General features: G+C 39.4%; 7 protein-coding genes and 1 long non-coding RNA gene across 12 annotated transcripts; 3 read left to right on the forward strand and 5 right to left on the reverse strand.

Annotated features, from left to right (window-relative positions):
- Positions 1-127: 127 nt before the first annotated feature.
- On the reverse strand, positions 128-3,916 carry LOC124222218 (Ornithine aminotransferase precursor). Of its 2 annotated transcripts, none has more exons than XM_046632970.2 (6): positions 3,633-3,916; positions 3,309-3,503; positions 2,481-2,858; positions 1,453-1,783; positions 931-1,357; positions 128-829 (listed from the first exon to the last, which is right to left on the reverse strand). In XM_046632970.2, exons 3-6 carry the CDS (start codon positions 2,849-2,851, stop codon positions 663-665), a joined length of 1,296 nt encoding a protein of 431 aa, XP_046488926.1. In that variant the 5' UTR covers positions 2,852-2,858; positions 3,309-3,503; positions 3,633-3,916; the 3' UTR covers positions 128-662. The 2 variants fall into 2 exon arrangements, with proteins under 2 accessions (XP_046488926.1, XP_046488925.1); XM_046632969.2 differs by having other exon boundaries at positions 3,309-3,537.
- Positions 3,917-5,501: 1,585 nt separating this feature from the next.
- Positions 5,502-7,661, forward strand: LOC124222223 (cell division cycle-associated protein 7). The gene is made up of 3 exons (XM_046632980.2): positions 5,502-6,100; positions 6,190-6,909; positions 7,039-7,661. The coding sequence occupies exons 1-3, from the start codon at positions 6,041-6,043 to the stop codon at positions 7,195-7,197; spliced, it is 939 nt and encodes a 312-aa protein (XP_046488936.1). The 5' UTR covers positions 5,502-6,040; the 3' UTR covers positions 7,198-7,661.
- Positions 7,375-9,216, reverse strand: LOC124222221 (probable methyltransferase-like protein 25). 2 transcript variants are annotated; one of them, XM_046632973.2, is made up of 5 exons: positions 9,055-9,216; positions 8,491-8,895; positions 8,012-8,366; positions 7,840-7,937; positions 7,375-7,743 (listed from the first exon to the last, which is right to left on the reverse strand). In XM_046632973.2, the coding sequence occupies exons 1-5, from the start codon at positions 9,082-9,084 to the stop codon at positions 7,510-7,512; spliced, it is 1,122 nt and encodes a 373-aa protein (XP_046488929.1). In that variant the 5' UTR covers positions 9,085-9,216; the 3' UTR covers positions 7,375-7,509. The 2 variants fall into 2 exon arrangements, with proteins under 2 accessions (XP_046488929.1, XP_046488928.1); XM_046632972.2 differs by having other exon boundaries at positions 8,491-9,216.
- Positions 9,130-9,534, reverse strand: LOC124222225 (uncharacterized). Its single transcript, XM_046632981.1, has one exon. It carries the CDS (start codon positions 9,532-9,534, stop codon positions 9,130-9,132), a length of 405 nt encoding a protein of 134 aa, XP_046488937.1.
- Positions 9,383-15,167, forward strand: mor (SWI/SNF- related protein mor). 2 transcript variants are annotated; one of them, XM_046632965.2, is made up of 10 exons: positions 9,383-10,068; positions 10,164-10,283; positions 10,518-10,631; positions 10,755-11,125; positions 11,205-11,456; positions 11,608-11,900; positions 11,988-12,297; positions 12,436-13,193; positions 13,288-13,640; positions 13,746-15,167. In XM_046632965.2, the coding sequence occupies exons 1-10, from the start codon at positions 9,952-9,954 to the stop codon at positions 14,202-14,204; spliced, it is 3,147 nt and encodes a 1,048-aa protein (XP_046488921.1). In that variant the 5' UTR covers positions 9,383-9,951; the 3' UTR covers positions 14,205-15,167. The 2 variants fall into 2 exon arrangements, with proteins under 2 accessions (XP_046488921.1, XP_046488922.1); XM_046632966.2 differs by having other exon boundaries at positions 9,384-10,068; positions 11,226-11,456.
- LOC124222220 (uncharacterized) lies at positions 14,436-17,339 on the reverse strand. Of its 2 annotated transcripts, none has more exons than XM_069137455.1 (5): positions 17,148-17,339; positions 16,688-16,992; positions 16,239-16,566; positions 15,814-16,019; positions 14,436-15,537 (listed from the first exon to the last, which is right to left on the reverse strand). In XM_069137455.1, exons 1-5 carry the CDS (start codon positions 17,337-17,339, stop codon positions 15,315-15,317), a joined length of 1,254 nt encoding a protein of 417 aa, XP_068993556.1. In that variant the 3' UTR covers positions 14,436-15,314. The 2 variants fall into 2 exon arrangements, with proteins under 2 accessions (XP_068993556.1, XP_046488927.1); XM_046632971.2 differs by having other exon boundaries at positions 17,118-17,339.
- A 504-nt stretch (positions 17,340-17,843) lies between these two features.
- On the reverse strand, positions 17,844-21,371 carry LOC124222216 (small ribosomal subunit protein mS39). The gene is made up of 10 exons (XM_046632967.2): positions 21,199-21,371; positions 20,828-20,939; positions 20,533-20,730; positions 20,102-20,358; positions 19,871-19,979; positions 19,458-19,794; positions 19,113-19,318; positions 18,547-18,885; positions 18,261-18,479; positions 17,844-18,102 (listed from the first exon to the last, which is right to left on the reverse strand). Exons 1-10 carry the CDS (start codon positions 21,228-21,230, stop codon positions 17,953-17,955), a joined length of 1,959 nt encoding a protein of 652 aa, XP_046488923.1. The 5' UTR covers positions 21,231-21,371; the 3' UTR covers positions 17,844-17,952.
- Positions 20,616-25,989, forward strand: LOC124222226 (uncharacterized). Its single transcript, XR_006883974.1, has 2 exons — positions 20,616-20,750; positions 25,808-25,989. It is a non-coding gene; the product is annotated as an uncharacterized lncRNA (long non-coding RNA).
- The last annotated feature ends 1,344 nt before the right edge of the window (positions 25,990-27,333 follow it).

Genomic DNA, 27,333 nt, shown 5'->3' on the forward strand with positions numbered 1-27,333 from the left:
AACTGTAAGAATTGCAACGTTTTACAGACTGTATGGTTTTATGCATTTCAACTGATGTATCTAACATGTACGCGTACTACACATGAGCTCAGGATTTATCACACACCGAATTAGGCAAACTGTAAACAATTCTGTATTCGTGTATTGACGTCTGGACGATTAACGTCGTTGTCACTCGACAGACGCCACAATTGTTGTTAGCACTCGTTCTCAGTTCAGCAAATAATAGGCAGCTTCAAAACACCGGGGATAAACTTTTATCGCTGTGAGTATGCGTAAGTTTGTTGTTACTTGAAAGTGAATTTTTATTCTCTTGGACACGAGACTAAGGTCGACAGATAATTTGATCGGGAATATTGTTTTTTTCACTACCGTATTACCAATCATCAATTATGTTTCTCAATGTGATAATGCACCAATTATGAAATTTACTTTTCAAAATATATATCACGAAAAGTAGAGTAATGAACTAAATCTATAAATATTCTTCAAAGTTTTCAAAACTCGATCGCAGTAAAAAAAATTATTACAAAATTGTAGTATTTCATTAATGTACAAACCACATGCACACATATACATATACCTACATTTGCATGAATTGAATAAGTTAAATATTATAATTCAGTCGTTCGAGCGAGTATATTGTATAAATCGAAGTTGTATTATTTCTGATATTGGTTGATCACTTTGGATATAATACCGATCGATTCCTCGAGTTGTTCTTCGTTTATAACCAGCGGTGGAGCCAGCCTGATTATTTGACGATGTGTGGGTTTAGCAAGAAGTCCTTCGTCGCGGAATTTCAAGCAAATCTCCATCGCGTCAAAACCTGCGGGGTAAAAAATAATGACATTAAATGCGTAATCCTATTATTCTGACATCCAAATTATTCTACTGATCGCATCCACCGTTTCGTGACTGGTGAATTACCATCGGCGACAACGATCGCGTTGAGCAATCCCTTCCCGCGAACTAGCTTAACGATTTCTTTCGGCAGCTCGCCCAGCTTCTTTCTCAGTATTTCACCCAGCCTCTGGGCGTTTTCGGCTAGTTTTTCATCCTCCAGTACCCGAAGCGCAGCCATGGCGATCCTACAACCCAAAGGATTACCGCCGTAGGTCGATCCGTGCTCACCGGGTTTAATAGTGAGCATTACTTGGTCGTCGGCGAGAACTCCGGACACCGGGTAAAATCCCCCGGACAACGCTTTTCCCAAGATAACGATGTCCGGTCGCACTCCCTCGTGATCGACCGCCAATCGCTTGCCGGTCCTCGCCAGACCGGTCTGAACCTCATCGGCGATCCAGAGCACGTTGTGTTTCGTGCAAAGCTCCCTGACACTCTTCAGGTAGCCTTCCTGTGAAGAAACAATAGCACGATGATCGACTACAGTCGCCTTTTTAGTCTGCACTGAAAATCGGTAGCGAATGTCGACCGTTAAAGGATCTTCACCTGGGGAACGACGACACCAGCCTCTCCCTGGATCGGCTCCACCATAAAAGCGCACACGTTGGGATCGGCTAAAGCCTCGTCCAGGGCCTTCAGGTCGTCGTAGGGGATCACCTGGAACCCGGGCATGTACGGACCGAAACCTTTGTAGCTGCTCGGGTCCGTGCTGGACGAAATCGCGCTCATGGTCCTGCCCCAAAAATTCCCCTCGGCGAATACGGTCTTCGCTGAATTCTCGGGAATTCCTTTGTTGGAGTAACCCCATTTCCGGGCCAACTTGCAGGCTGTCTCTCCACCCTCCACTCCCGTGTTCATTGGCAACCATTTGTCGTACCTGCAAGAGAAAAACGTGTCGATGTTCAACCCTATTCCTTAGTTATAGGCCAAAGTAGTGGCGTCCGCAAAGCACTGATCGAATTCTCCGATCGGGAATTGGATTCTTAAGATACCCGTGCAGATAATCAGCTTGTGTTCATAACCCGTACAACATCGCATGATAAAGAGCGATGTAGTAATAACACATTTGGTCGTCAAGTGAGATAAGACTGACGTATATTAATCCAAACAGATAAAGTTCAGAGTCAGGAATTTGCAACCGATTGACCCCTTTCAATCGTATAAGTAACATGACCCTATATGCTTACTGTTTAGTACATATTATATATATATATACACACACATATATATATATATATGCGTGTAATCAAAAAATTAATGGCCTCTATTTTCGTAATATTTGAAAATATTACAATCGCTGCCCAATTTGCCAATCTCGCTTCACTAAAGCGGACTTCCAACAGCGATAAAACTTCGAGTGGGGTGATTCGATTCACACATTATACCCATACTATATACAGCTCGTATCCGCACATACGAATATCTAAATTATTACCGCGAGTATCACAGTCGAGCACGTGCTATAAGCACATATTTAAAATCCGTTACACACGTGCCGGTAAGCTGCTTGTCTTATACGTCATATTATCCGATTATCGATGTAGAAGAGCGCGAAATTCTCGCCGAATCATTACCCGAATAGGTTCGTGATGTATTCCTCAAATTCACCCAACGCGTCTGAGTAAAATGCGCGAGATGTGAGGGTCAGAATTTTTGCCTGTTCGACCATCGCCTTGTAGATCTTGGGGTGACAATGTCCCTGGTTGACGGCTGAATAGGCGCTTAAAAAATCGTAGTATCGTTTCCCTTCGACGTCCCACATGCAAATCCCTTCCGCTTTCGTAAGGGCGACGGGCAACGGCGCGTAGTTATGGGCCCCGTGCTTGGATTCCCGTTTGAAAACCTCCTGCGAACTGACGCCCCTCGAACACTGCTGAAGACAATCTTTTCTCCCATTTTGCCGACCACCGAAGGTCCGCAGGGCGAATCTGGCCAGGGGTCTCATACTTTTGCTGTATTCATAAAAACGAAAAATATCGGAAATTAGAAATTATGTTACAAAAAATACAATAATGGATTAAAATTGCTGAATATTCATTAACGATCTAACAGCGGCTCGCATTTGTGCTATAATCTTAATCAACAGAAGTCTGCAGTTTACACTTGAGCAAATTTATGTTGCAAATATAACAATTACAATCTATATTAAGTATACGCGTGCTGAGATACTGACTGTGATATCATAGAAAAACACAACGAATGGCCGGGAAGGTTTAATTAAAACTTGATGAACGGTTCTCGAAATATTTCATCGGTACAAAATTAAAATTATCGCTGTGAAAAACACCGAATAATTAATTATGGTGCAACGGATATTAGCACGCTGTGAATTTAAATTCATTCAATTTGTTTATGTCTCGAGTGATTGAATATTATATTGTTAATGTAGATTAGATACTCACCGTCGGTATAAAGTTTTGAAGTGGAGTGTAGAGACGTTTTTATAAACCGAACTGCATGCGAACACAACCAAACGTTATTCCCCACCTGCCGAAATGAAACTGAGAGTCGTGCGGTGGCGAATGCACGTTATATGGTCCAAGAACCTCCGGGGTCTTGCTGTAATAAGGATGGAAGTGGAAAGACTCCGCAGCTGCCTAGATATGATCAAATACTACTGTCATCTGTATCCTAAATAGATTTGGCCAAAAACAAACATATGAGCACAATACGAAGGCGGATAAACCGTCACAGCAACGATCAGAAACGGAAAAATTAGATGATACCTTTTTAAAACTGCAGCTGCATCGTGAAGATTAGGATATGTTTTGCAAAATGAGCCCGTCAAGGTTGAATAAATTATTACCAAGGCTCTCGAATCTTGCCTGGTAACTCGCTGTGCCGGCACGCGATTGCAATTCAAAGTTTAACTAATCTTCCTTCACGATTCGCATCAACTGCACGATTATTTTGTACATTCGACGATAATACCGTAGCAGAAAATTTAAGCGCAGGGGAAATTGCAAACAGAGGGGAGATAGAGAATGTATATTGTACAGTGTACAATGTACACTGATTATATACTTATGTATGTACGGAGAGAGACAATTCAGCATACACAATAAATATCATCGGTACGATCCCAGTGACGAGGAGAATGACTACGTAGCGCGTCGTTATCGATGATCACTTGCCGATAGCGTAATAACATACATGTATCAATATCGCGATATAATGATAAACTTTAGCGGCGCGGGTCAGTCACGCTTTATAGTTAACGGAAAATTCCATTTACCGCCCGAAGATCATACGCGAACTGTAACCTACAGGAGTAGCTTATACATCTTTTAGATTTGTCGACTAATTTCTGTACACACGGTATATACGAATGACCTTTAAGGTTGACAGAATTTTAAACCTTGTATGAGATACGAATAAGTCGGCTATGCTGCAGCGTTATTTGCAGTCCATTCTTCGTTGCTGTTTATTCATGCAATTGCGTCTGACTTATTATTAATAATATTCATTCTGTCCCTGCTTTGATTTACACCTATGAATACTGCGGCGTGTGAAATGCAAATGCGATAAAAGCTGATCTCTTAGTCGAAAACAACGAATACGTGCACGTATGCGTACATGATCGTACATGAATAGAGAAATTTCTTCCGTTTGACCGATCAGCTGTGAATTATCATTCGCGACTATCATAATTATATAATTTTCGTACTAGAATTTTGTGAAGCGTTATATATACACGCGAGAAAATGTTCGAATCAACTTACGCTGAAACGAATTAAATTTTTTTTACATCACGAACAGTTTCGAAGCAATAATAACGAAGTAACGAAGACGGCGAGATTATGCAGCTATATATAACCGCGTTATGTATGTAACTAATCATTCCGATAGGACGAACAAATTGAAGGTAAGTGGAGTTTAAATTCCCCCATAACACGTGGCATCCAAATTCCACACACAGAATCAATAGATCGCGGGAATGGAAGTTTTCGGCGTCCCAAAAAAAATCTCGCGTCATGATCACTAATCGATAACGTTTGTCACTTTGTTAGTACGTATTATAGGTAGGAGATCTTGGCAAAAGTATTCCGTAGCAGTGCCCTTATTACAGGTACTTGCGACAAAGTGATACCGATCGATATACATCGTGGAGATTGCGATCTCGGCTGACGTGAGAATGTGAGAGAATTAACCGATATCATGTTATATGCTCAAAACATGAAGCTGAAGGTATAATAAGTAGAGTTAGCGACGTATCGCAATGATTTATCACAAAATAGTTTTTAGTAGGGTAACGTTGATTTCAAGAGGTTAGCAAGGCTGATAAATTAAGAATTCATTGAACTCCGTGAGAATATATATATAATACTTCGATAAAATCGTATTAAGCGTCGAGTGATTCTTAATTAATTTTGAAAGAAGTTCGGAGCATTCGGTTGCTAAGCGTGACCGGTTCAGCTTTAGCATCATTTCAAAAACCGTCCATATACAAATCAGCGAAGCATCTGCATGTTATGCAAAAAGAGAAAAAAAAGATGCATTCGATCGTGATTTCGAAATAGCATTTATTCTACCTATGTCCGGTACTCACAATTTCTATAGTCAGTAATTGAAATGGTTCATTTATTAATACCTCTATTTTGATTACCTGCCGAATGGGGAGACTTGGCGAGGATGAATGAACGAATGTTCATGTCAACATGAACACGATCGGCCCTAATATTGCAGCTGATACGAATTTCACGGGGGTTTTTATCGATCTGGCATCGGGAAATGCTTCGCTGTATTCACGTGTTACGCTCCACGCGCTCATCGTTGAAACTCGGTGAAAATGTGGTGAAAATTAATCAACGATTGGGAGGTTATGTTGTTTCGGGTTGCGATAAAATTATCTTGCCCTATCTCTCGGTCTCTGCAGCCTTGAACTTACGACGGTTAGACTACATTTCCAGTATCAATGTCAGACAAATTTCGTTTGGTTTTCTGTTCTTTTCTTTTCCGGCCAATCGCATCGCGCATGCGTCAACGTTCGCGCCAAATTATAGCCACTTGTAGACGCTGTGATCAACCTGTTGTGTATTTGGAGTTAGGTTTAGTTAGGACGTTTGGCGAGATTAATTATCCTTGGTTTAATTACTTTCTTGTACTATTCGGGGTTGAATACTGCTAGCGAAAAATGGAAGAGGACGACTACGATGCTATTCGTCAAAAAAATATCGCCGAAAGAGACGCTTTCGTAAGTAAAACGTTTCTAACCTCTCATGCTCAGGTCGATAGGACGCCGTTTATGTATCGAGCGACGAAAAGCAACTCACTTTCTCACAGTTTGCAGAATTCTTCAAAGACTTGAAGAAGGATACAGCTGATTTAAAGTTGCTGGACACATCGCGGCGTAGAAATTTGGAAGATTCTGACGATGGGGAGGAGATCGATGAGCCCCCAAAGAAAAGACGTAAGCCAAATGCGAAGAGGACTGAGCGCTGGGGCAGAGGAAAAGTAAAACTCGAATTTCGTAAGAAATACAACACACGCAACAGTGCTAAGAAGCATATCTCTTGCTCCAATTCGGATGATACCGATGAGGTGGAAGATATCGATAAAAAGAGAAAAGGTCCAAGACTCAAGGTCCTCTTTCCTTGGGCCATACCTTTTGAACGAGAGATCAGTTTAATGAGATTAGATTTATATGGGGAAGAAAATGAGGAGAAGGACGAGGAATCTTTTACTCCGACTTCAGAAGATGAGGAAGAGGATGTACCGAAGAAGAGAGTATTCCATAAAGTACTGAAGTCCGAGTACGACCCGGACAGCATACCTTCTCCCGACGAAATTACTGAGGAACAGTTGTTCAACATTGCCGATAGAAGTTCGGGGAAAACTTACTGCAAAGTAAACGGCACTAGCTGCCATCAGTGCAGGCAAAAAACTTTGGACACAAAAACCGTATGCAGATCCGGGGAATGCATAGGGGTCAGGGGTCAATTTTGCGGGCCTTGCTTGCGGGGCAGGTATGGGGAAGATGCGGCTGTTGCATTAAAGGATCCTGTAAGATTCCAAAAATTATGTTCAATATCCACTAGATCGAGCTCTACTCATTGAAACCTTCCTTAGGCTGCCACAAATCAACTAATCTTATGCAAAGGTATTCTAAATTTCTTTTTGCATTTATTTCAGAATTGGGTTTGTCCACCTTGTCGAGGTCTGTGCAATTGCAGCATTTGTAGAACGCGAAATGGTCAAAGACCAACTGGAATTCTAGCTCCTGTTGTACAAGAAGAAGGATTCTCGTCAGTTATGGATTATTTGGAGTCCGCCAAAACTGAAGAGTTCTAGTCACTTGCATGGCCAGTATTCATAGAAATATGTACAATTGTAAGATTAGACAAATTCTCGACTGAAATTTTTACTATTTTTTCAATAATTTGCCATTTGTGACATAAATCAAAGTTACTCTATATCATAAGATCTTTATAAACTTATTTTATTGCATGCTAGATAAGAATGACGAAGTTCGTTGATAAATATAACTTTTTAATAATTTGCAATTTTTATTTTTTCTTCATATTTCTATAAATATAAGTTATCAATTTTTATATCCTCAAGTATTTTTTCAATAGAAGGATAAAATGGTGTGTAAGGATTGCATTACTTTATGGCAATTATTCCATAGCACCTCGGGGATATGAGAGGATCAAATAGTCGCACCAGAGCAAAGTTTGAGCAAACCTTACTGTCCTCTAAATAAATAATTCTGTCCAATAGAATTGCAGATTCTATAACAGATCCAAGTCGAATTCTCAAGGTTTGAAAAAGTTCCATTTTCGCCTTGAAACTTTCATGGGAAGAGTACAGCTCTTCAATGACATTGTCGGGAGGAATCTGAAAAGTGTCCGTTTATCATATTTAATTTCAGTGTTCTAGATGGGTAAATTTTCAGGTTTGATTGCCACTCGTGATCTGGGTAAAAAATTTCACCTGTGTTGGATCCAGCCCAATTTTATTTAACGCCCACTTGGCGTAAGTAACGAAATTGTCCACTGGTGCACCGCGTCCCACTTTAACATCCTGCATGCCTGAAACAAATTCTTTCAATTACGTGTACAGAAATTTTCAAAGCAAATTGTGTCTAGGAAATAATTTTTCTAACCCAGTGAATGAAGGAGAACTTGAAAAACTGCTCTGTAATGAAGTGTTGGTGATAAGGAATACTCATTTTGGCACGAACGCTGAACCGACTGCTGAGCTAGCATTTTGGCATTTTTTGAAATGTTCAGTTTCCCGCCGAGTGAGGTCTCGGCTAAATGGTAACAACACGTGACTAGACAGAGAGATTTTATACAGTCAGTTTTTAGAAATGCTTTTATAACCGAATGGCCTAAAGAACCACAAGTATGCAGGCCCGTAAGCGTTAAATTTTCGCTCAAACTCCAGGTAGGAAAATATTTCTCTGCTAACTCTGCAAACTCTGTAAATTCATCTATGCGCTGTGCCAGATGATGGACCTGAAAAAAGAGTTTCACAACATTTGACAAGTCATTCAATTGATGTATTCTGAATACATTAATCAGTTTAATCATTAGACGGTAACTAAAATACGAGTTAGAATCTGAAGACCGAAAATCATACCAAATGAGAACTTTGGTTGGGTTTTTTCTGTAATATATTTTGTCTTCTGATAGCACCTCTGTGAGCAATGTCTGAAGAATCTATGGCTAAGACGGGAATTTTGTATTTCTCCGAAATGTGTTGAGAGAGATAGCCTTTTCCTGCTCCAGCATCAATAACAGCGCTAGAATGAATTTCGGCCAAAGACGAAGTGATTCTAGCAACAATTTCCACTTCGTAGGATTTTTTCACATTCATAAAATCAAGTCTGCTGTTGTGAATTTTTGACTCCAAATTCTTTAAATCGATTCCCCATTCCAAGAAGAGGTCTGGTATGTCTCTCAGATCGTATACCAGGTTACATTTGTCCAAAGACAGCGCATTGATAAGTTTACAGAACTTATACAGCTCTGGGGTAGTGGATTCCTGGCCATAAAAATTAGCATTAATGATTGAATTGGAGCTAAGTGTTTCTAGCTCGTTCCGCAGTGATTTTGGTAAGCACTGATCCCATAAATTTTCAGTTATGAAATCGACAAGATGAGAATCTATCAAAGCTTGATACGAAGTTAAAACTGTGGCTACCTTCTCCAAGTGCTCACTAAACAAAGACATTTTCAAGTTCAAAGCTGAAACTAATGTTGATACTTGCAACACATGTTAAAAATCGAGTTTCTCTTGCTCGGGATAAGTAAATTTGATCTTTGCCAGCGAGCAGATGCGGCTATACTTTAGCTTAATGTCTTCAAGCAGTTTAAGTATATCGATCGAGTCCGAGTTGTATTTCGGGAAGTTTTCTATGTCGCCTTGCAATTTGTTTGCCAAGTCAATAACTTTTTCAGGAAACAAATTGGCTTTGAGGTTATACTCCAAAACCCCGCTGTAAAATCCCAGCTGCGCTGCCACTTGACTTGCTCTGTGGTACCCCAAGTGGTAAGGCTCTGACAATTGAGTCCTGCCGTCTTTGTAGCCTTCCGCAAATCCAGTTTTTTCGCCTATTTCTTCGCCAAAGAGTATATCGTCAAACGCCTCATTTATATCTACGTCTTCGTTAGCCGCAGACATTTTGAAATCCAGGCAATCCAGAGTGAACTAAGGGGCAGGCTTTCCCATGGAGGCGAGAGCGTTCCAGTTATTCGAGAGTAACATATCGCGGCCGTAGTGAAAAATCGCAGAGTGAGACGTTCGGATACAATACACATTCAGTGTATTTGCTCGCGGTCGAACGGCTGTGACGGATAATCGTATCCACTAGCTGTAATACTTCACTGTCCTTTTTTTTACATCAGTATTGGAGAAAAAATTAGAGTAAATGGTGAATAAGAATTAACTTAACAGGGTTGTCAAGTTTCCACGCGGAGATACAATACCGGACTTGCAGCAAACTTCGGACTCTTGTGTTGTGTGTGTGTGATGTTCGCGGGTGGCGAAGCGTTGTTTTCCTCAAGTGTCGGTGGTTTTTGAGTGAAATTAAATTGGAAAATGCTCTCTTTGGGGCCAAAGAAGGACGGCGGTCCAAATGCGAAATTCTTCGAGTCTCCAGATATACTGGGCCAATTGGACGGAGTCAAACAGTGGCTTCTAAAAAATTGTAAAAAGGTGAGGCCGGCGTCTCCCAAGCGCCGAGTTATGTTCGCTCTGATTTTCTATCGCCAGTATTTCCCTATAATCGAATTTAATTGCTTTTTTCACAGTATGTTCAAACCGATCCACCCACGAATAAAAGTCTCGCGTCTTTGGTCGTCCAATTGTTACAATTCCAGGAAGATAACCTCGGAAAAAATGTGTCAAAACCGCCGATGACAAGACTTCCTGTAAGTAGCATTTACGTGCAAACATGGCTCAGTGTACAGAGTCATATTTATTTTTTTTTCTAAGTTTTTATGAAATTCTGAATTATTTCATATCGGACTTGCATGTCTCCTAGTTAAACATAATTTCGAGATTACACAATTATCTCACTACGATGATGTTTAATCGGTGCAAATTCAATACTAAAAACTAAGAATCACCACCATGTCTCAAACATTATTAATTGCTCTTTCCAGATGAAGTGTTTCCTAGATTTCAAGCCTGGCGGTGGTCTTTGTCAAATATTAGCTACCGCGTTCAGATTTAAACAGGAACAAGGATGGCGACGTTTCGACTTTCAAGTCGGCAAGGTAATGCATTTATATATGTACAAAATTCTTTGATATTTTCCATCTCTGTTAAAATTTCTTGATGTTCTACTTGAAAAATGTAAGACAAATCTTTGATCTGAATATTCTCTATTAACTTTGTAGTCCGGATCTCGCATGGATCGTGCGATAGAGATGTTAGTGGCAGCGGAACGGGCACTGGTACAAAATCGATGCATGACAGTACCCTGTGTGTACGTTAGACCAGATGTAGACAAAAATACAGCGTCCAAAGTCAAGGAAGTTGTTAAGCGTCATCAGGGAACAATTGCCGAAGCTGAGGCTGATGCAACGCACATTGTTTATCCACCAGCTGATCCCCTTGAGGAGGAATACGCTCGTCCTTACTTGAGGCGTGAACGCTCTGTTCTATTGCACTGGTACTACTTTCCCGACAGTTACGATTCATGGACAACATTAGATCTGCCTTGGGATTTTCCTGAAGGTCCTCTCGGGATAGGAAGTACAAGTGGAAGGTATGATAATAATTAATTAAAAGTTATTTCATGTCATGAATAAGATATAAGTTACTTATTCAGTATAACCAAGGAAAAGTGATGAAATTATTGATTACAGACCTCAGTATCGTGTGTCGGCTACTTGGGCTCTAGATCTTGACCAGTACAATGAGTGGATGAACGAAGAAGACTACGATGTCGATGATAATGGACAGAAGAGAGTTCACAAGTACCGGCTTTCTGTCGAAGACTTGATGGCTCAACCGTCTCATCCGCCACCTTCGTCTGCAAAAAAACAGAAACGAAAACGCTCCCCCAGTCCACCTCCAAAAATTGGAAAGCGTAAAAGGTGTGCATTTTGTATTTAAAAAAATGGCAGCTATTACATCAACATGGTGTGTTGAAGAAAAGTGATAAACGATTGTCGATAGATTATAATCCTCATTCCGTTACATTCATGTGAAACCAGACTTTTATAGATATTCGTATTTTTTTAACAGTGGTCGCGGACCGGCAGGACTCCAAGGTTCGTCTACTTCTTTGGCTACTCCAAAAAAGTCTCGAGGTGGCGTCGACGAAGAAGAAGATCTGACACAGGGGATGGAAGATCCTCCAGCTGAACCAAGGATAATAGAAGTGGTAGCAAGCCCAGCCAATCCACCTTCTATTGGGCCTGGTGGTGGATCTACAGCTGGTAGTGGAAGTTTGTCGACAACTGGAAACAAAAAACAAGATAGTGAACTACAACCTCTAAAATCTGGCAACATGGCTGATTTGGATGAGCCTATAGACGGTGTGTAATCCGCAGTCACACTTAAATTGGCCGTGTTTATGAATATACAATAAGCAAATGTTTTAGCTACTGATTCAATGATTTTAGGTGACAAAGGAAGTACACAAGCGGCTCAGGAAAGAGAGGAACGCGGAGCTAGCAAGGAACGAGGAGAGGGTGGGAAAGGAGATGAGCCGGAAGATAATGTTACTGAGCAAACGCACCATATTGTTGTACCCAGCTACTCAGCTTGGTTCGATTACAACTCAATCCATACGATTGAGAAGCGTGCGTTGTCCGAATTTTTTAATGGTAAAAACAAATCGAAAACGCCCGAAATCTACCTTGCTTATCGCAACTTTATGATCGATACTTACCGACTAAATCCAACGGAATATATCACCTCTACTGCCTGCAGGTACGGACAAAACTGTTTCCCTTTCAAAATTCGGTTTGAAGAAGCTCTTGTATACCAGGGTGTCATTTGAGTACTAATCACTTCGTATCACTCGCATTGTACTAAAAAATCCATATAACGTGGCATAATTGTTTTCAGACGTAATTTAGCAGGAGATGTGTGTGCCATTATGCGTGTTCACGCGTTTCTAGAGCAGTGGGGTCTCATTAATTATCAAGTTGACGCAGAATCTAGACCAACCCCAATGGGTCCGCCACCTACATCTCACTTCCACGTTCTCTCAGACACTCCATCTGGACTGGCACCTGTTAATCCGAATCCTCCCAAAACTCCGCAGCCTTCCAGTGCTGCAAAATCTCTGTTGGATTTGGAAAAGAAGCCTGCTGTTGTTGGCATGGGACCAGAAGAAAAGAGCGGACTTGGAGTTATGACTAACTTTGGTCTGAAGGTGGATCAGTATTCCAGAAAACCTGCAGTTTTAAAAAGCAAACAAGCTGCTGGTGCCACTCGCGATTGGACCGAACAAGAAACGCTATTGTTATTAGAAGGGTTAGAGCTCCATAAAGATGATTGGAACAAAGTTTGCGAACATGTTGGATCTCGTACTCAAGACGAGTGCATACTTCATTTCTTACGTCTACCTATCGAAGATCCGTACCTCGAAGAAGGAGGCCCTGAGGGTCTAGGACCACTCGCCTATCAGCCTGTTCCATTTTCCAAGGCTGGTAACCCGGTCATGAGCACGGTAGCTTTCTTAGCTTCCGTTGTGGATCCAAGAGTGGCTGCTAGTGCTGCTAAAGCCGCTATGGAAGAATTTGCAGCAATCAAAGATCAAGTGCCTGCAGCCCTACTGGATCAGCATCTTCGTAATGTTCAAGCAAGTGCTAATCCAGATGGTAAGTTTTGGGGAAAACAGCTTAAATAGACTGGTAACGAGTACGAAAATGATTTTTATCTATGTTAACAATAATCACTCGTCTGTATATTCAGGTAAATTTGATCCATCAGCAGGACTTGCACAGTCCGGTATTGCAGGAACTGGACCTCCAGAACCACCCGAAGATCCTGCTGTCTCAGCTACTAGTGCAACTTCCTCGTCTGCAAGTGTTACTTCTCCTCAAGCTTCGACTGCGGAAAGTAAAAAAGAGGAGCTTCAGGATATTAAAGTCAAGGAGGGGGTGGATGCTACGCAGGTGCCACCACAATCTATGAAAAAGGAAGAGTCAGTGGAGAGTGAACGTGACCAGCCAGAAAAAATAGAGGTCGATCCAAAGGAGAATGACGATGAAGCTAAGTCTAAAGGAGATCCTGAAGAAACTGAAGCTAAAGAAAAGAGAGATAAGGTAATATTAAGGGCATTGAATACTCTATTCTATCAAGGGCTAAGATTATATTAGTTTCTGTCATGTAAACAATGTCTAAAGCTATTCTTTATTACTCTGACGCAGGTGGTTAGAGATGCGCAACTACAATCTGCTGCGGCAGCCGCGTTAGCAGCTGCAGCTGTCAAAGCAAAACACTTAGCAGCGGTAGAGGAAAGAAAAATCAAGTCTTTAGTGGCACTACTGGTTGAAACGCAGATGAAAAAGCTTGAAATAAAATTGCGGCATTTCGAGGAGCTGGAGACAACAATGGAAAGGGAACGGGAGGGCTTGGAATATCAGCGCCAGCAACTAATTACAGAACGGCAGCAATTTCACTTGGAACAATTAAAAGCAGCGGAATTTCGTGCTCGACAGCAAGCACACCAACGGCTAGCCCAGGAACAGCAGCAACAACAGCAGAGTCAGCATCCACCGTGGCAAGCATCCAATACTCAGCAACAACAGCAACAGCAACAACAGCCACCTAGTCCGCAGCCACAGGTGGCGCAACCGCCTCCGCACACTCCACCTCAACAAGCGTAATTCACAGCACTTTTTATAAAACAAACCAGTATAATAAACAAACACGCATTTTAGTGGTTGTCATATAAGTCGGGAGTAGTGACTGATAAATTTACTATACTTTGATATTCGATAAACCCATTCATGGAGTGTGTCGGTATACATCCAAAATTCCTAGGGCATGTTGGACGCGTTTTCTTCATGTGATTTCCTTTGCTTTTTTCTCTTTCGCTTCGTTTTCAATTCCTGATCATCGCTGTAAAACTTATTTAGCTTGGTTAGTAAGACCATTTTATTGGAAATATTTTATTTTTTACTTATTTATTACCAGCTAGAAACGTGGTTGCATTATGCAATGTGAAAAACTATTCTTCTCAAGACATTGCCGAGGCCTAATCAACAATGTACAGTTAACTTTGCTGTAACCTAAATTATTAGACAACCACTAATAGTTTTAAAATGCCGATATACCGGGCCAACCGATTATTCCAATACAATAACAACTACCGTTAGAATTTGATTTCATCCCGAATAAATGAGTAATATTTAAGCTGTATATTGCGGACCAGCTACAATGGTTAATTTCGTGCGTACCAATCATTTGTTCTATGCAGAATGCTTTGAGAGTAATTATTGAATCAGGGAGCATGAAACGCTGTTTTGATTATTACACCATTTTGCGAGAAAGTTTGAACAAATTTTAAAATGCATTCATGGACTTCGTACCTATATTATAATAATTCATAATATAATCAACTCATGATCTTCGTGTACAATACACTATTACATACATATACATATTATATATATATATAATTATTTGAAATCAATTATTGTGCACCGTTATCATCTTGTAATATAAGATCTTACCGAATTTAGGAAATAGATAATAAGGTTAAACACGATGTCACTATACTAAAATAGTATAACGCAAAACTGCTATAGGGAGAACGTAAATGAATTAAAACAATTGGGTACCAGTAATCAAGGTTACGTTAACATCATTTTATTCATATATATATATTGAAAAACCATATTACGTTTAAGAACGTTTTAGGTTAATTAAGATTGGATTATTTGTGTTTTCTACTTTGGATTGAGAAATTGTGTTACAATAATGGTCTAACGAATTCATAGAGCCTGGTTATCTATTAGCTCCAATACCAGGTCAGTCATCAGACGTGCACACTCCACACCTCCGGGTGGAGGCCCTTGTGCTCCCTCCACTTTTTCGCTTTGTTCTTCATCCTCGTACAAATCTGGGGCTTCGTCGCTGGCACAGGTACTTATTGGAAGCATATCTAATGCTATGCCCAACCCAAAGCGTCCACATCTCCGCAGCTCTTCAGTTAAACTATTATCAATTTCGAAACAAACATTAATATTTTCTAATACTTGTATATGTATGTAATTTAACATTATAACGTTTTAGGTATGCATATTTACTTGGCTTTTGGTGTCATGCAACAACCAATACATAGATATTCATTTACAAAAATATCTGGAACTGTTGGCAAACGACTGTGATCTGTTTATATCGCACTGTAAATCACGGAAGACGGTACTTTTCATTTCATCGCACCACCCGAGTTAGAAATCAAACTACATTTAAATATCCTTTTCCACTTACATATCCCACATGATTTCAGGATCTCTCAAAGCTTCTTGAACATTGAGCATCTTTAGAGCATAAGTTAAGTGATGGTGGTAATGGCGTAAAAGTGATGTCATGTGAGCACGTCTGACTTCTCCGCTGGTGCAACAATAGAGAAGTGTTGCTAAATCAAGGGCCAATGAACCCACCCGAGACAGTTGGAAATCAACAAAGCATACAACCTGCTCAAACGTAAGTAGAACAAATGAAATCTTGAGTTATAATTGTAATGATAATTTTTTGAATCCTAGACTGTGCCCTATACATATATATGCGATTGGAAAGTGTTAAAAATTTCATGCTGTGCTGGAAAATTCATAATTATCATCACATAAATTACATATATTGATAGACAAACAAAACTGAAAATAATTTTACAAAACATCTCAGTGTGTACAAACCTTTTTGTCAGATTCTAATTCTTTACGAAACAAGATATTGTTGGTCCAACAATCGCCGTGACAAAAAACTGTTAGAGGCCCTTCAGTAGCAGCCAGTTCGCACATCGTATGGAAGAAAGTTTCTTCTTGTAAAAAAATGTTCATTCTCCGCATTACATCTTCCCTTTTGTCATGTGACATGGGAGGTAGAGCTTCAGATACCATTGCAATTGCATTACTGGCAGCGACTCTGTAGTATTGTCTATACCAATTTGCGTTCTCTTTACAGAACATTGCTTCTTCTATACCTTTTCCTCCTTTTCTGCTCAACTCTTGGAACTCGTCTGGCCTTTGAATTAAAACCATTACGAATATTATTACTGCATTCTACTTGGCAAAGTTACTGCGGATGGGACAGTGGTGGTTGATTTTAAATATTTATTAAAATTTTTATCGCTAATCAGACCTGCCTTGTTTCTTTTAATGCAAGGCTAAGCGCATGAAAGCCTGCTAAAGCTGCTAACGTTTGTCGCAGCTGCTCAACTTGCAGTCCAGCTCTTCTGTCACCCATTCGAAAACCAAGCTCCCTTAAATCTTCCATCGCAATAAGATCGTCACGTGCATCATATATTTTGGCCACTCCATCGAATACGTGATGTCCTGTTGGCTGCAGAACATTTAGAGCTGGCCACACTTTAGTATAAAATGCTACCTCATTCCTGAACAGAGTTTCACTCTTGAAGGCCTCGCGTCGTTCCCGTGAGTCTGGCAATACCTTAATATGCGTAAAGGTATGAGGAAAATTTCATTTTGATCATCCAACCTTATGACCCTGATCTTTACGGCAATAATTAAAGTATCAACTACAGTACTTTATAAAAATACATTTCTTAAAACTACCTTGTATATGATAGCACGTTCCCATTTCACCTTTTCACCACCATTCTTCTGTTGTTTTAAACCAATAACACGCAGGCGATAAAGCATTGACGTGTAATTATCGCCTCTTCCTGAACCAGGCTCTTCTTCCAAGCTAATAATTTCAACTTCTGGTTCATCTTTAGTAATAATTTCTTTAATTGAGTCTAAGGTCAGACGCACGCTTTCGTTTTTACACTCCATTGTTTTTTATTAATGCAAGTAAATTTTAAGTCATTAGATTTCTGTACATCAAAGTTATCTCTTCAATGTTTGAAAACACTTGTTTCTCTCAATTTCAAAATATTGCACTTTGCAATGCCGAACATCGACTGTCAGAATAAAATTTAGAAGCACTATGCTGGACTCTTTACAACGCACAGGAAGAAGGTATTTTGCTGAAAGGGGTCTTCCCCCTGTTGTGCAGTACATTAATCAGTTGGGATCAAATTGAGGGAGCAAGACTGTTCCTGGATGTCAATTACGTTATTATGATCTGCACCCTTCAAGTTCTAATTGGGAAATACTTTGGTTTGATACTTGTCGATGGACCAGACAATTTTCAGACAGTTAGAAAATACTAATTGTTGTGTAATATGCAAGTGTGAAAATCATTTCTGACGAAAAACCATTTCTTCCAAATCTACAATTGTATCACCGTTTTAAATGAGATGGAGCTGTTGAAGAAAAACGTGGAAAAAAGGATTTTATCAAATTTCTATTTTATTTACAAATATGGTGCAAGACAAGTCGAATCCAACGAATAGCACAATAATTATTAAATACTCTAATACTTGAGTAGATCTTACAATAGTGACTATCCAAGATGAAGTTGAAGAACTTCTTTACCCACTAGATTAACTAATTTTGTTTCTTCTGCAGAGTCTAGAGATAGCGTAGTTATCAATTTGTATCCCATCTGACCAGCACCAGCGATGCCATTGTTTGCAGCATATGATATAATACTCTACAATTGAAAATGTGTAATTTACTATAATTTCGTTATCTAAGAACATTGAATCAAATAATTTTTATATTTATAAAAATGTATCCTGTGCTCATATCAAATTTATAGTCTTTGCAAGTTTGCACAGTTCATCTAATACTCTGCATGTCTTTACTTACCAAAGCTGCAGTTGCGTGACCATTTTCAAGGCAGGCGTTTAGAATAGTATCTAGTTGATCTTTTGAGAGAATTCCAGTATAAACCCCCTGCTTCTCTGTGAGATATGATAGTACAGTGAGCATTTTGTCGAAATATCCTCCACGGATTAACAAAACCGTCACATTTCCAAGCATTTCTGCATTCCATTTAACAGCCATCGTATAACCAGGTCTTTGACCCTGTGAAATAGAAGTAGGAACACATTCTTGGATCGAAAAATAATACATCTACCTAATATCAGATTACCTCTATACGATTCCAAATATCCCAAGCAATGTCCGCATACTGCGTATTCGCGACTGAATCAGAGGGGGGTTGGCAAGTGGTGTGCATAATCTGTAGTACGTGAACCATAAGATGCTCTCTTTGTGTGTGCTCAAACATCACCATATGCGACCATAACTGGGGAAGTAAATTTTCTGCCATCGATGCACCAGCTATCTCGACAGCTAGCAATATTTCATTCATGACATCTGGCTCCGGGATGTAAATGTTCGGCACCAAAGTATCGTACAATTTTATGAATGAGTCAATCGACTCTGATTGTACCGCTAATATCAAGTAGTGGCGATAATATATACTTTCCTATAAAAGCAAATAACAAGTGATTTTTTTTTGTTCAAAGTGCAATATATACTGCCTTTATACTGATTTAATAGAATGATCCTGAAACATTTTACATCAAAATCACTGTAGAATGATAATTACTTAACTGTTGATTATCATCAACTTTGTAGGTGCAGTGGTGATGTATCAGAAATACGAAATTCAGTCTGAGTAAAAATATTTAATCGTTTTTCTAATTGACTCACCATATAATTTTCACCAATCAAGTTATAGTTCTTGCCAGTGAGTAGAAGTTTATGTACTCTATGGCCTACATCAATATTCATCAAATGATTTCTAGCAATATCCATAGCTTTTACAAAGAAAAATAAATCTTGAGGATCCTTAATTTCCAATTCTTTTCCTTCCAGTCTGTCCAAAATGTCAATCAAAATTTCACTAACTGGTCCATCTGTAATTGTCAACATCAGACGAGTCAATTTTGTTTTTAACTTACAACAAGCTAAGACTTATTTAATCTATTCAATTACATGGCAATAACGTATTCTGTAAATCCTAAAATTTAACGCAAAGCTTTTATTATTACTTACTCGTGCGACAGAAAATAGTGAGTAGATAAAAGTAAGTTCCAAGTGATGGCTCCACACCGGCATTTGTCATTTCTTTGTAAATAGAAAGAGCAACACTTCTTCCAGGTTCAGGGCATTTTAATAAGGTCGAAAGTTGTAAAGCAGCATTCAAAGTGCCAATATCTGGTCGAACGTTGTTTCGAGACATTGTTTTCAATACATCCATCATGAATGTCAGTCTTTGATCTCCAGCATCTTTAGAAAATTGAACCAGTCTCAACATGTTATTGAAACTTCGTACATATACCGGGAATCCTTTGGCCAGACATTCATCGTATAAATACCAGGCTTTGTCCACCTATAATGAAATTTCTTACAGTTAGATCATGCGATACAATTGATGAGGGATATGAAGTGAAGTAAAGAAAACGCACCTGCAAGTACTTTGCAGTACCACAAATCAAGGCATTGTAGGCTGCAGTTGCAATTGCACTGTCTTCATTCTTTAATGACTCGAACAGTTCGTCCACTATGTCATTCGATCTGAAATAATAGGTGACATTATTTGTTTGAAATCACGATCTTAGGTGTGTATAATTCTTTCTAAGTTACTAATCGACTGACTATATGATTTGAAAATTGAAAAATATAGGTAGATTACTCACTTCCATTTAGGTTTAATATTTTGTAAAGATCTTCTAAACCAACGTTCCTCTGGGAACTGATCAGATGTGGGTTCTTCGTCGTTGTAGTAGCATAACAGTTCTAACAAATCTTGCTTTGTCCTAAGACTAACACCATCCTTTTTTAACAATCGATATATGGTTACTGCGTCGGATAGTTGTGCATCACGTATTGCATCATGTAGTGTTTTTTCCGTTACTTTGCTGTTTTCATCATAAACTGCCCGTGGCAAAAAATCCTGTAATTAAGTTGACAAAATTATTGTTAACAACTTTGAATTAAGCTACCCAACTTCTAAAACAGCTGTATCTTTCTTTTTTAATTCACATCTTGTGAATTGATGTTTTATATGTATTATAAGAAAATTTGGCCCTGATATATATTATCTTCTATTCATTAGGCTCTCAACAACCTTGATAATGGGATCTGCAGTCATCTGTGTAAAAAGTTCAGCATGCTCTTGTCTGATCCACATAGCAGCCCTTCTTCCAGCTTCCCGAGACAGAGCATAAGTTCGTTTTGCTCTGTTCGATGTTGGAATGAAATATGGATCGTCATGATATTTGAAGTGAGCTGCGGTCGGATCTTTTCCAACTGTGCTTGCGAGAGCCTAAAATACGAACAGAAAAAGTAAGAATTTTTTGCAGAATTTTTCACTAGACTTTCGTTTTTAAGAAATTATTAAGTGGAAAACTTTGGATGATTACCCGCAGAATATCAGTAGGACCTCTCTCTATTCTTTTTGGTATTTCAATGCTCTGAGTATTAGCTGCATCTCTGGTTGATTGGAGTCTCGCTAATAATTTCTGTGCTACTTTTCTGTGAGATTAAATTTTCGTGTGATTATTGGGAAATGGTAATGTAAAAAGCCAACTAGTAGTCTGTGCGCGCATTAATGACGCAAATAATAACTTAATAAAAATTAGTAAAATCATCGAACAAGAAATTGTCACCGTTAAATTTGGTAAAAAAAAACACCACTTTCCAAAGGTTATAAAACATATACGGGTTATTTAAAGTTCTTTGAATAAAAGTAGAGCTCTAATTCCCTAAGATCGTATCATTTAGAGCAGATTACCTGCTTCCCAGTCGTCCATTCAGCGTAAGCATATTTATTCACAATAATATACAATTATTAAGTGTTGGAAATAAAACCTCACATCACATGTGTAAATTGCTCGCACTTGCGGTGCGTCGAGTGAATTCGTGGTACGGTTCAAGTGTGCTTATGCAGCTTCGAATTATGAACGACGATAGCTTGTTCTTTTCGATAAGTTAGACAGCTTCCTCGACGATCGCGCCACAGGCACAACAAGGATCTGACTTACCGGCTGCAATGCCAATTGCATACTTGTAGGCTTAATTTGAATGGTTCATCGATGCCGCGATAACGTGAAAGAGCTCCCCTCGACAAATATATTTACTTATGTATCTTGTTATTTCATCTCTCGGCTGCAGGTTGTTAAATGCATGATTAGATTATTTTTCTTTCTCACTTGAAGTCCAGGCCGTCGGTTATATTTCGAGAAAGCACGAAGCAATGATCCTAAACTTGACTTTTCTAAGCATTTTTCGTACTTAAAAAAAAAAATGAACATACCGTTTATGAATAATTACACTCTCTTCTATCCTAGACATGTCTCAGAGGATATGATATATTGCAGTGAAAAATTGTTGAAAGGTGCCATGCGGGCAAATTGGTTTCGTTTATATCCCACGTGCTGCAGAAGTGTAGGTACCTACCTATTGTCTAAATCCAGTATCGCAGTGAACTTTTAATATACGAACCAACGTACATGTTCAACACGCACCTAGGAAGCGAAAAAATATGTCAAGGAATCTGAAATGACCGTTACCTACTGCATCTGATTGACCGACCACCCGGTGTCTCATTGCTATGCGCCGTTTTTCAGATAAATCTATACATTCAATTCGTATAACACGAATCCAGGCGTCGATACTCTCAGTTCGAAATGAAGAAATGCAAAGAAAGAAAAGAGAGAAGTGATTCAATCATGAGATTTGTAGAGAAAAGTATTGGAACTGCTCGGACTTGGTATACTACATTACAGGAGTGATATAGTTTCTATGATAGGCTGCGCAACGCAGCTGGAGACCAAACTTATGGATTTATTTCTTTCGGTTAATTTATTGTTTTGCATATGAATGGTAGTTGCATATACCTAATGGTGAACCCTTTGCTGCAATATAAAGAATTGAATAAATTTTATAAGGAAACCAAAACCAGTCCCTGCAGACGCGAGCGTGTGGTAAGGAGCCAGGTGTTTTTATTTTATATGTACCGTGGGACTCTTTAAGGGGATGTCTAGATGGATGCTCGGACGTGTATTATATATGTGTGTGCACCAGGAGTCTGTGCCAACGTGCATTATACATATACACGTGTGAATCCTTGGCGAATGAATGGAAAACAGGATCCAATTTCTATGGAGCAACTATTTTTATTGTGTTTTCTTATTCAATCGAACGCAACGTATTATTCTTTCCTTCGAGCTTTTTTTTCGCTCTTTCATTTTTTTTTTCCTTCTATTATCCGTTATTTATGTACACAGCATATAATACATACATTTCGCACACAGACAGCTGGAATCGAATTATAATATCTCCGAACAGCGGTACGTTCGCATAATGGTGTAATATACTTATATACCATATGTACATAGGACATCGTAAAAATAGTTCGCATCGAATACTCGGTGACAAACGCTGGTTTCTTTGTAACTGATAACCGTCATGGGAAATCTATTCAAAAGAAGGGACGAACGAGATCTTTGATACACTTTCACACGTTCTTTATTCAAGCCTGCACCCAAAACACGCTCGTATCGCCGAGCGGCAAAAAAATAATTACATACATATATACATTTGAGTAGGAAATGTATTACATAGATATTGTATGGACATAATTTTTTTTTCATTTGTACTACATCTTATAGAGTATTGAAAAATTCTACCGCAATATAAATATACCTTGTAATCGTAGTCATGTACAGAGTCTGATCGACTGAAAAGTCGGTATTTGCAGATTTGAATACCTCCTATCTATACAATCTCGAAATTTAAATATATGACCCATTTCCAGCTGAGATTATGTCGAGCGTAACCGTAGATACGAGAAATTGAAACAATACGTGCCAGACATAATATCATATGCATTTTTCTCTATTTTTCATTTTATCCTGTATATTTTTTTTTTTTTCTTTTTTTTTTGTCAATCAATATACGTTGATCGATTCTGTAATGTGTTTCAAATCAGAGCATTTATCACTGAACATTACTACTACCTCCAGTGACGTGAAACATCTTTGTTAATGAGTTCTGAAGACATTGCGACGACCCAGCAGGCCGGGACGAGTGCAATTTGATTTAATGATACAAATTATGCCCACATCCCTACCTACTTGATTGTCACGCGTTGGTCAGAGAGAGAGAGTGAGAGAGAGAGAGGCACGGGCTGGCGGTTCTTCCAGACGCGGCGTAAATGTTTCACGCTTCAATCCGTGGTCGATTTTAGTTTGACGATATCTTCCGCATGCCACTGCGAGTGATCCAGTGCAGATATTGGTTGCATTCCGATAGGCCGGGACAAGTGCAATATTAGTGAAATAATCGTACGAAACATTGACACAAATCTCGCCCTATCTTTTATGCACTTGTGGAGTTTAGATCTCAACGACGAACATGTACGCGTTTCTTTTTCCGATTTGGCAGAGGCGAAGATCGAAGAAAATGTGATTGATCCTCATAATTCAAAATAATTTACATATTCGCGTCTCTTCAATGTGGTCTTAACGTTTTGTTTCCAAATTGAAGAGTTTTATAATTCAGTAACAGATCTCGTTCAACGCGATTGCGCACCAAGATATATTAGAAAGAGACGGAGTTCGTTTCGCAGATAAAGAAAGAACGATGTGCTGCGTCGTTTACGGTGGTGAAGCCACGCTATGCGTCCCGGAAAAACCCGGTGAAAAAAGGTTCATGGGAGACTCTGATTCTCAGAAACGATACAAAATCTTGTAATAAATTACACTAAAAAATTCTATTACCACTAAATATACTGCGTGATTCATCAGCTACGTCGAATAATTGCTGATTTTGATACAGAAGGAATTCGAAAAATGTGGAACACAAGCGACGCAATTTTCGCGTTGAACGTTCCACCGTTCTTTCTATTTTTATTTGCAATTCATTTTTACCGATTTCCCGTCTTACTTCTATTAGGTACTACTTATCTCAACGAATGCTTTAACGTGTAATCCACAAACACTGTATGCACAGAAACGTATTTTTTTTTTTTTAATCTTTACTATTTTTCACTTATATCTTGTGTAGTATTGCTCTTGGAGAATGCTAACGTGCGAAGCAGGATCCGTAGAACTCGCACGGCTGACGACTCGTAGCGAACTGATGCCGATGGCCAGGTGCCCGGGCCCTTTATTTCTTTTGGGCCCAACTGTATTTACCACGTACTATATACCCGGTCGGTGGTGTAAAGTGGTGGGAGAACTTATTCATTTTAACAACCAAGGACCTGGTAGGACCCAAAGGACCCAAAGAATCTCTTCTTTTCTTTTCATACGGTCTTATTTCTTTGTTGCGCTCCGAGCCCGCCAAAAATTATATCAGCTGTCCTGAATTTCATCCTGTATACTTTTTTGTATCTCTTTCTTTCTTTCTCGTTCTACGCGTAAATATGTGTACGTTCATGCAGTGGTAATGCGTGTACGTATTTCTCACAGCTTCGCTTGTAACTGCAGCTGAAAGTTTTTCAGCCCAAGCTTATACGGATCGCATTCGAATCCTGAGCATAATACAATGATGATGGATCGTTGAATATTCCCTATTTTGCGAACCCAGCTACGGAGGAGCGACGAAAATATGCCGTGAAAAATTTAAATCTCTTAGATCATCGTGCTCTGATTTTTCAAAGTTCCATTTGTTTATTCACTTACTGAAAATCTCTCTGTTGCGATTTGGTAACGACCTGAGAAACGTTCCAGCGTCTACCCAGTGCGTATCCGTTAAAGTTTGACGTACGAATCGATTCGTGTTGACCGTTTTCACACATCGTCGAGAGGGTTCGCATATATTGGTGCACATGGTATCCTTGTGTGTGGTGTATAAACGGTGCAGCTTGGCATGTAATTATTTCCGAGTTTACTTTTCCTTCATATTCTTTTATTTTCCTCGTAACAAATTCGTGGTTGCCAAATTTTTTTTTTTTCACCAACAGTTTAAACTTGCACTCCCTGCAGTTGATTATTCTACACCTTGTCATCGTGTGTGCGTATACCTCGTATGTATCGCAATCTAACGCACGAATGAGCAATGTATCAGAGAACCGCCACCTGGTTCTCAATGAAATCTCGAATGTTCGTGTTGCCACTTTTATTCTAACCGTTGTGGCATACAAGTTATTCAGTTGGAATTGTATTTTTTCAGTGAGCCTCATTGCTCGACGAATATATTCGTGTATGTTGGTTAAAATTTCATGATACACTTTTTTCAGGCGATTACTGCTCCTCGGTATCAAAATGTATAAAATAATGATCATGTTGCGGAAAATTTGAAATCGGCGTTACATTTACGCGAGGAAAATTTTTAGCCAAGATTTGCAGTGTTCTCAACCTACCCCACGAATAATTCTTCATATTTCTTATTTTCAGGAGCGATGTTTGACGGTACTGAAATTCAATAAATACAGGAATACATAACATATTTCATTTCTTCGCTATATAAGATGGACAATTTTCTTGGATATACATATAATGATAATTATCGAACGATTACCACAGACGGATTTATATCCTGCAATCTGAATTCTAACTATAAAGATATTAGGAACTTCTGCTGGTGTGATATGTTTTTATTTTTAATATTTAGGACCACCAACTTTTCAAATAAGTACGTTTGAAAACTGCGACGCCATCTAGTTGGTGCATATTTTCTCAGAATCCTTACAATTGGTTGACTTTTAGTCTGTTGTTTCGATTCCACAGACATTTTTTACAGATTTCGGCCTAAACGACAATATTTCTTAATCAGAAAAAAAACTTTCTTTTTTATTTGCACGGACCCTAACTTCTCTGGATTTGAAGAAACTTCTTTACGCTTGGCAACGCTGAAAAGTTGTAGTCAACAAATAGGTGTAGCTAATTTCCTGACGCCGATGTGTCGCCAGTCGTAAACCAATTTGTCTGAGACATGATTATATGGGTATAATTTGGGTACATACAATATGTACGCAGTACGTCTATATTATACTACCTACCCAGTCCGGTGCAATAAAATTTCCAGAAATTTGAATGCATAAAAACTTGTCGGTGCGTCATCGGCCGATATTTCAGGTATAGAACCCGGCAATATTTCCGACCATTCCGCGTTAAAATCCCCAGCAATGCCGATTTTCTTTTCATTGTTGGATTTCCGTTAGTACACGAACCCAAGTGCCCGCCCATAAAAACCCTTAACGCGATTTCAAATGGTGTAGCAAGCAAACTGAAACACATAAAAGTTTCGACATTCCTCGAACATGACTCAGACTGGCCGCGCGATAATTCTAATTGCGAGTGGATTCGGATCCCAGTTCAAGATGCAAATTGCCTAAAATATTTCTGCAAATACAAAGGTGTAAGGATATCGATTGAGAACCACTTCGAGGACAGCTGCAGCGTACACTACCCAGAGCATCTGCTGTCGGGTGGGCACGCGCTTATGTCTTCCCTTATTTCGAACTTTATGTTTCATTCTCTCTCCACTCTCCTCTCCCCTCTCCTTTTCTATCTTCCTTTCCTTTTCGGTCACTTTAGCCGCTTTTCATCGAATCGTTCCCTTTAAAAGCACCCTTACGGTTTCAGGCGCATCCTAGACCCTGCAGCCAGTAGGCATGTACCCGACGTATAACACCCGTGCACCCGTACCCGAGGACTTTGTACTTTTACGCAGCCGGCTGTAGACCGAAAATTCCCTTTGTCCCATTGTCAGAGTTTCTTCCGACTACCTAGCATTTCCAAGAAAACTTCCGATGGTATACCTACTTTTAAGCTCCACAACGGTGAAAATTTACGCCGCGCACTCACAGTACCTGAAACCCTGCAGCGAAATCCGGAATGTACCATGCAAGCGTACATATCATCTTTTCGTTCCGGCATCTGTGGCGTTTCTTCGACGCAGGAATTCCGGAAATTTATGA

The sequence above is a fragment of the Neodiprion pinetum genome, chromosome 6, assembly GCF_021155775.2.
Source record: "Neodiprion pinetum isolate iyNeoPine1 chromosome 6, iyNeoPine1.2, whole genome shotgun sequence".
In the NCBI taxonomy this organism is placed as follows: domain Eukaryota; kingdom Metazoa; phylum Arthropoda; class Insecta; order Hymenoptera; family Diprionidae; genus Neodiprion; species Neodiprion pinetum.

Excerpts from the sequence above, each read along its gene's own strand:
- LOC124222218 (XM_046632970.2), bottom strand. The coding sequence starts at position 2,851 with ATGAGACCCCTGGCCAGATTCGCCCTGCGGACCTTCGGTGGTCGGCAA. Across the intron at positions 1,784-2,480 it reads TACATCACGAACCTATTCGG|GTACGACAAATGGTTGCCAA; the intron begins GTAATGATTCGG and ends TTTCTCTTGCAG. Across the intron at positions 830-930 it reads CGCGATCGTTGTCGCCGATG|GTTTTGACGCGATGGAGATT; the intron begins GTAATTCACCAG and ends TTTACCCCGCAG.
- LOC124222223 (XM_046632980.2), top strand. The coding sequence starts at position 6,041 with ATGGAAGAGGACGACTACGATGCTATTCGTCAAAAAAATATCGCCGAA. Across the intron at positions 6,101-6,189 it reads TCGCCGAAAGAGACGCTTTC|TTTGCAGAATTCTTCAAAGA; the intron begins GTAAGTAAAACG and ends ACTTTCTCACAG. Across the intron at positions 6,910-7,038 it reads CTGTTGCATTAAAGGATCCT|AATTGGGTTTGTCCACCTTG; the intron begins GTAAGATTCCAA and ends CATTTATTTCAG.
- LOC124222221 (XM_046632972.2), bottom strand. The coding sequence starts at position 9,084 with ATGTCTTTGTTTAGTGAGCACTTGGAGAAGGTAGCCACAGTTTTAACT. Across the intron at positions 8,367-8,490 it reads CCAACCAAAGTTCTCATTTG|GTCCATCATCTGGCACAGCG; the intron begins GTATGATTTTCG and ends CTCTTTTTTCAG. Across the intron at positions 7,938-8,011 it reads AGTTCTCCTTCATTCACTGG|GCATGCAGGATGTTAAAGTG; the intron begins GTTAGAAAAATT and ends AATTTGTTTCAG.
- LOC124222225 (XM_046632981.1), bottom strand. The coding sequence starts at position 9,534 with ATGTCTGCGGCTAACGAAGACGTAGATATAAATGAGGCGTTTGACGAT.
- mor (XM_046632965.2), top strand. The coding sequence starts at position 9,952 with ATGCTCTCTTTGGGGCCAAAGAAGGACGGCGGTCCAAATGCGAAATTC. Across the intron at positions 10,069-10,163 it reads TTCTAAAAAATTGTAAAAAG|TATGTTCAAACCGATCCACC; the intron begins GTGAGGCCGGCG and ends CTTTTTTCACAG. Across the intron at positions 13,194-13,287 it reads AGCAAGTGCTAATCCAGATG|GTAAATTTGATCCATCAGCA; the intron begins GTAAGTTTTGGG and ends CTGTATATTCAG.
- LOC124222220 (XM_046632971.2), bottom strand. The coding sequence starts at position 17,339 with ATGGAGTGTAAAAACGAAAGCGTGCGTCTGACCTTAGACTCAATTAAA. Across the intron at positions 16,993-17,117 it reads AACGTGCTATCATATACAAG|GTATTGCCAGACTCACGGGA; the intron begins GTAGTTTTAAGA and ends ACGCATATTAAG. Across the intron at positions 16,020-16,238 it reads AATTAGAATCTGACAAAAAG|GTTGTATGCTTTGTTGATTT; the intron begins GTTTGTACACAC and ends ACGTTTGAGCAG.
- LOC124222216 (XM_046632967.2), bottom strand. The coding sequence starts at position 21,230 with ATGCTTACGCTGAATGGACGACTGGGAAGCAG. Across the intron at positions 20,731-20,827 it reads GTCCTACTGATATTCTGCGG|GCTCTCGCAAGCACAGTTGG; the intron begins GTAATCATCCAA and ends TTCGTATTTTAG. Across the intron at positions 19,319-19,457 it reads CACTATTTTCTGTCGCACGA|ATGGACCAGTTAGTGAAATT; the intron begins GTAAGTAATAAT and ends TGACAATTACAG.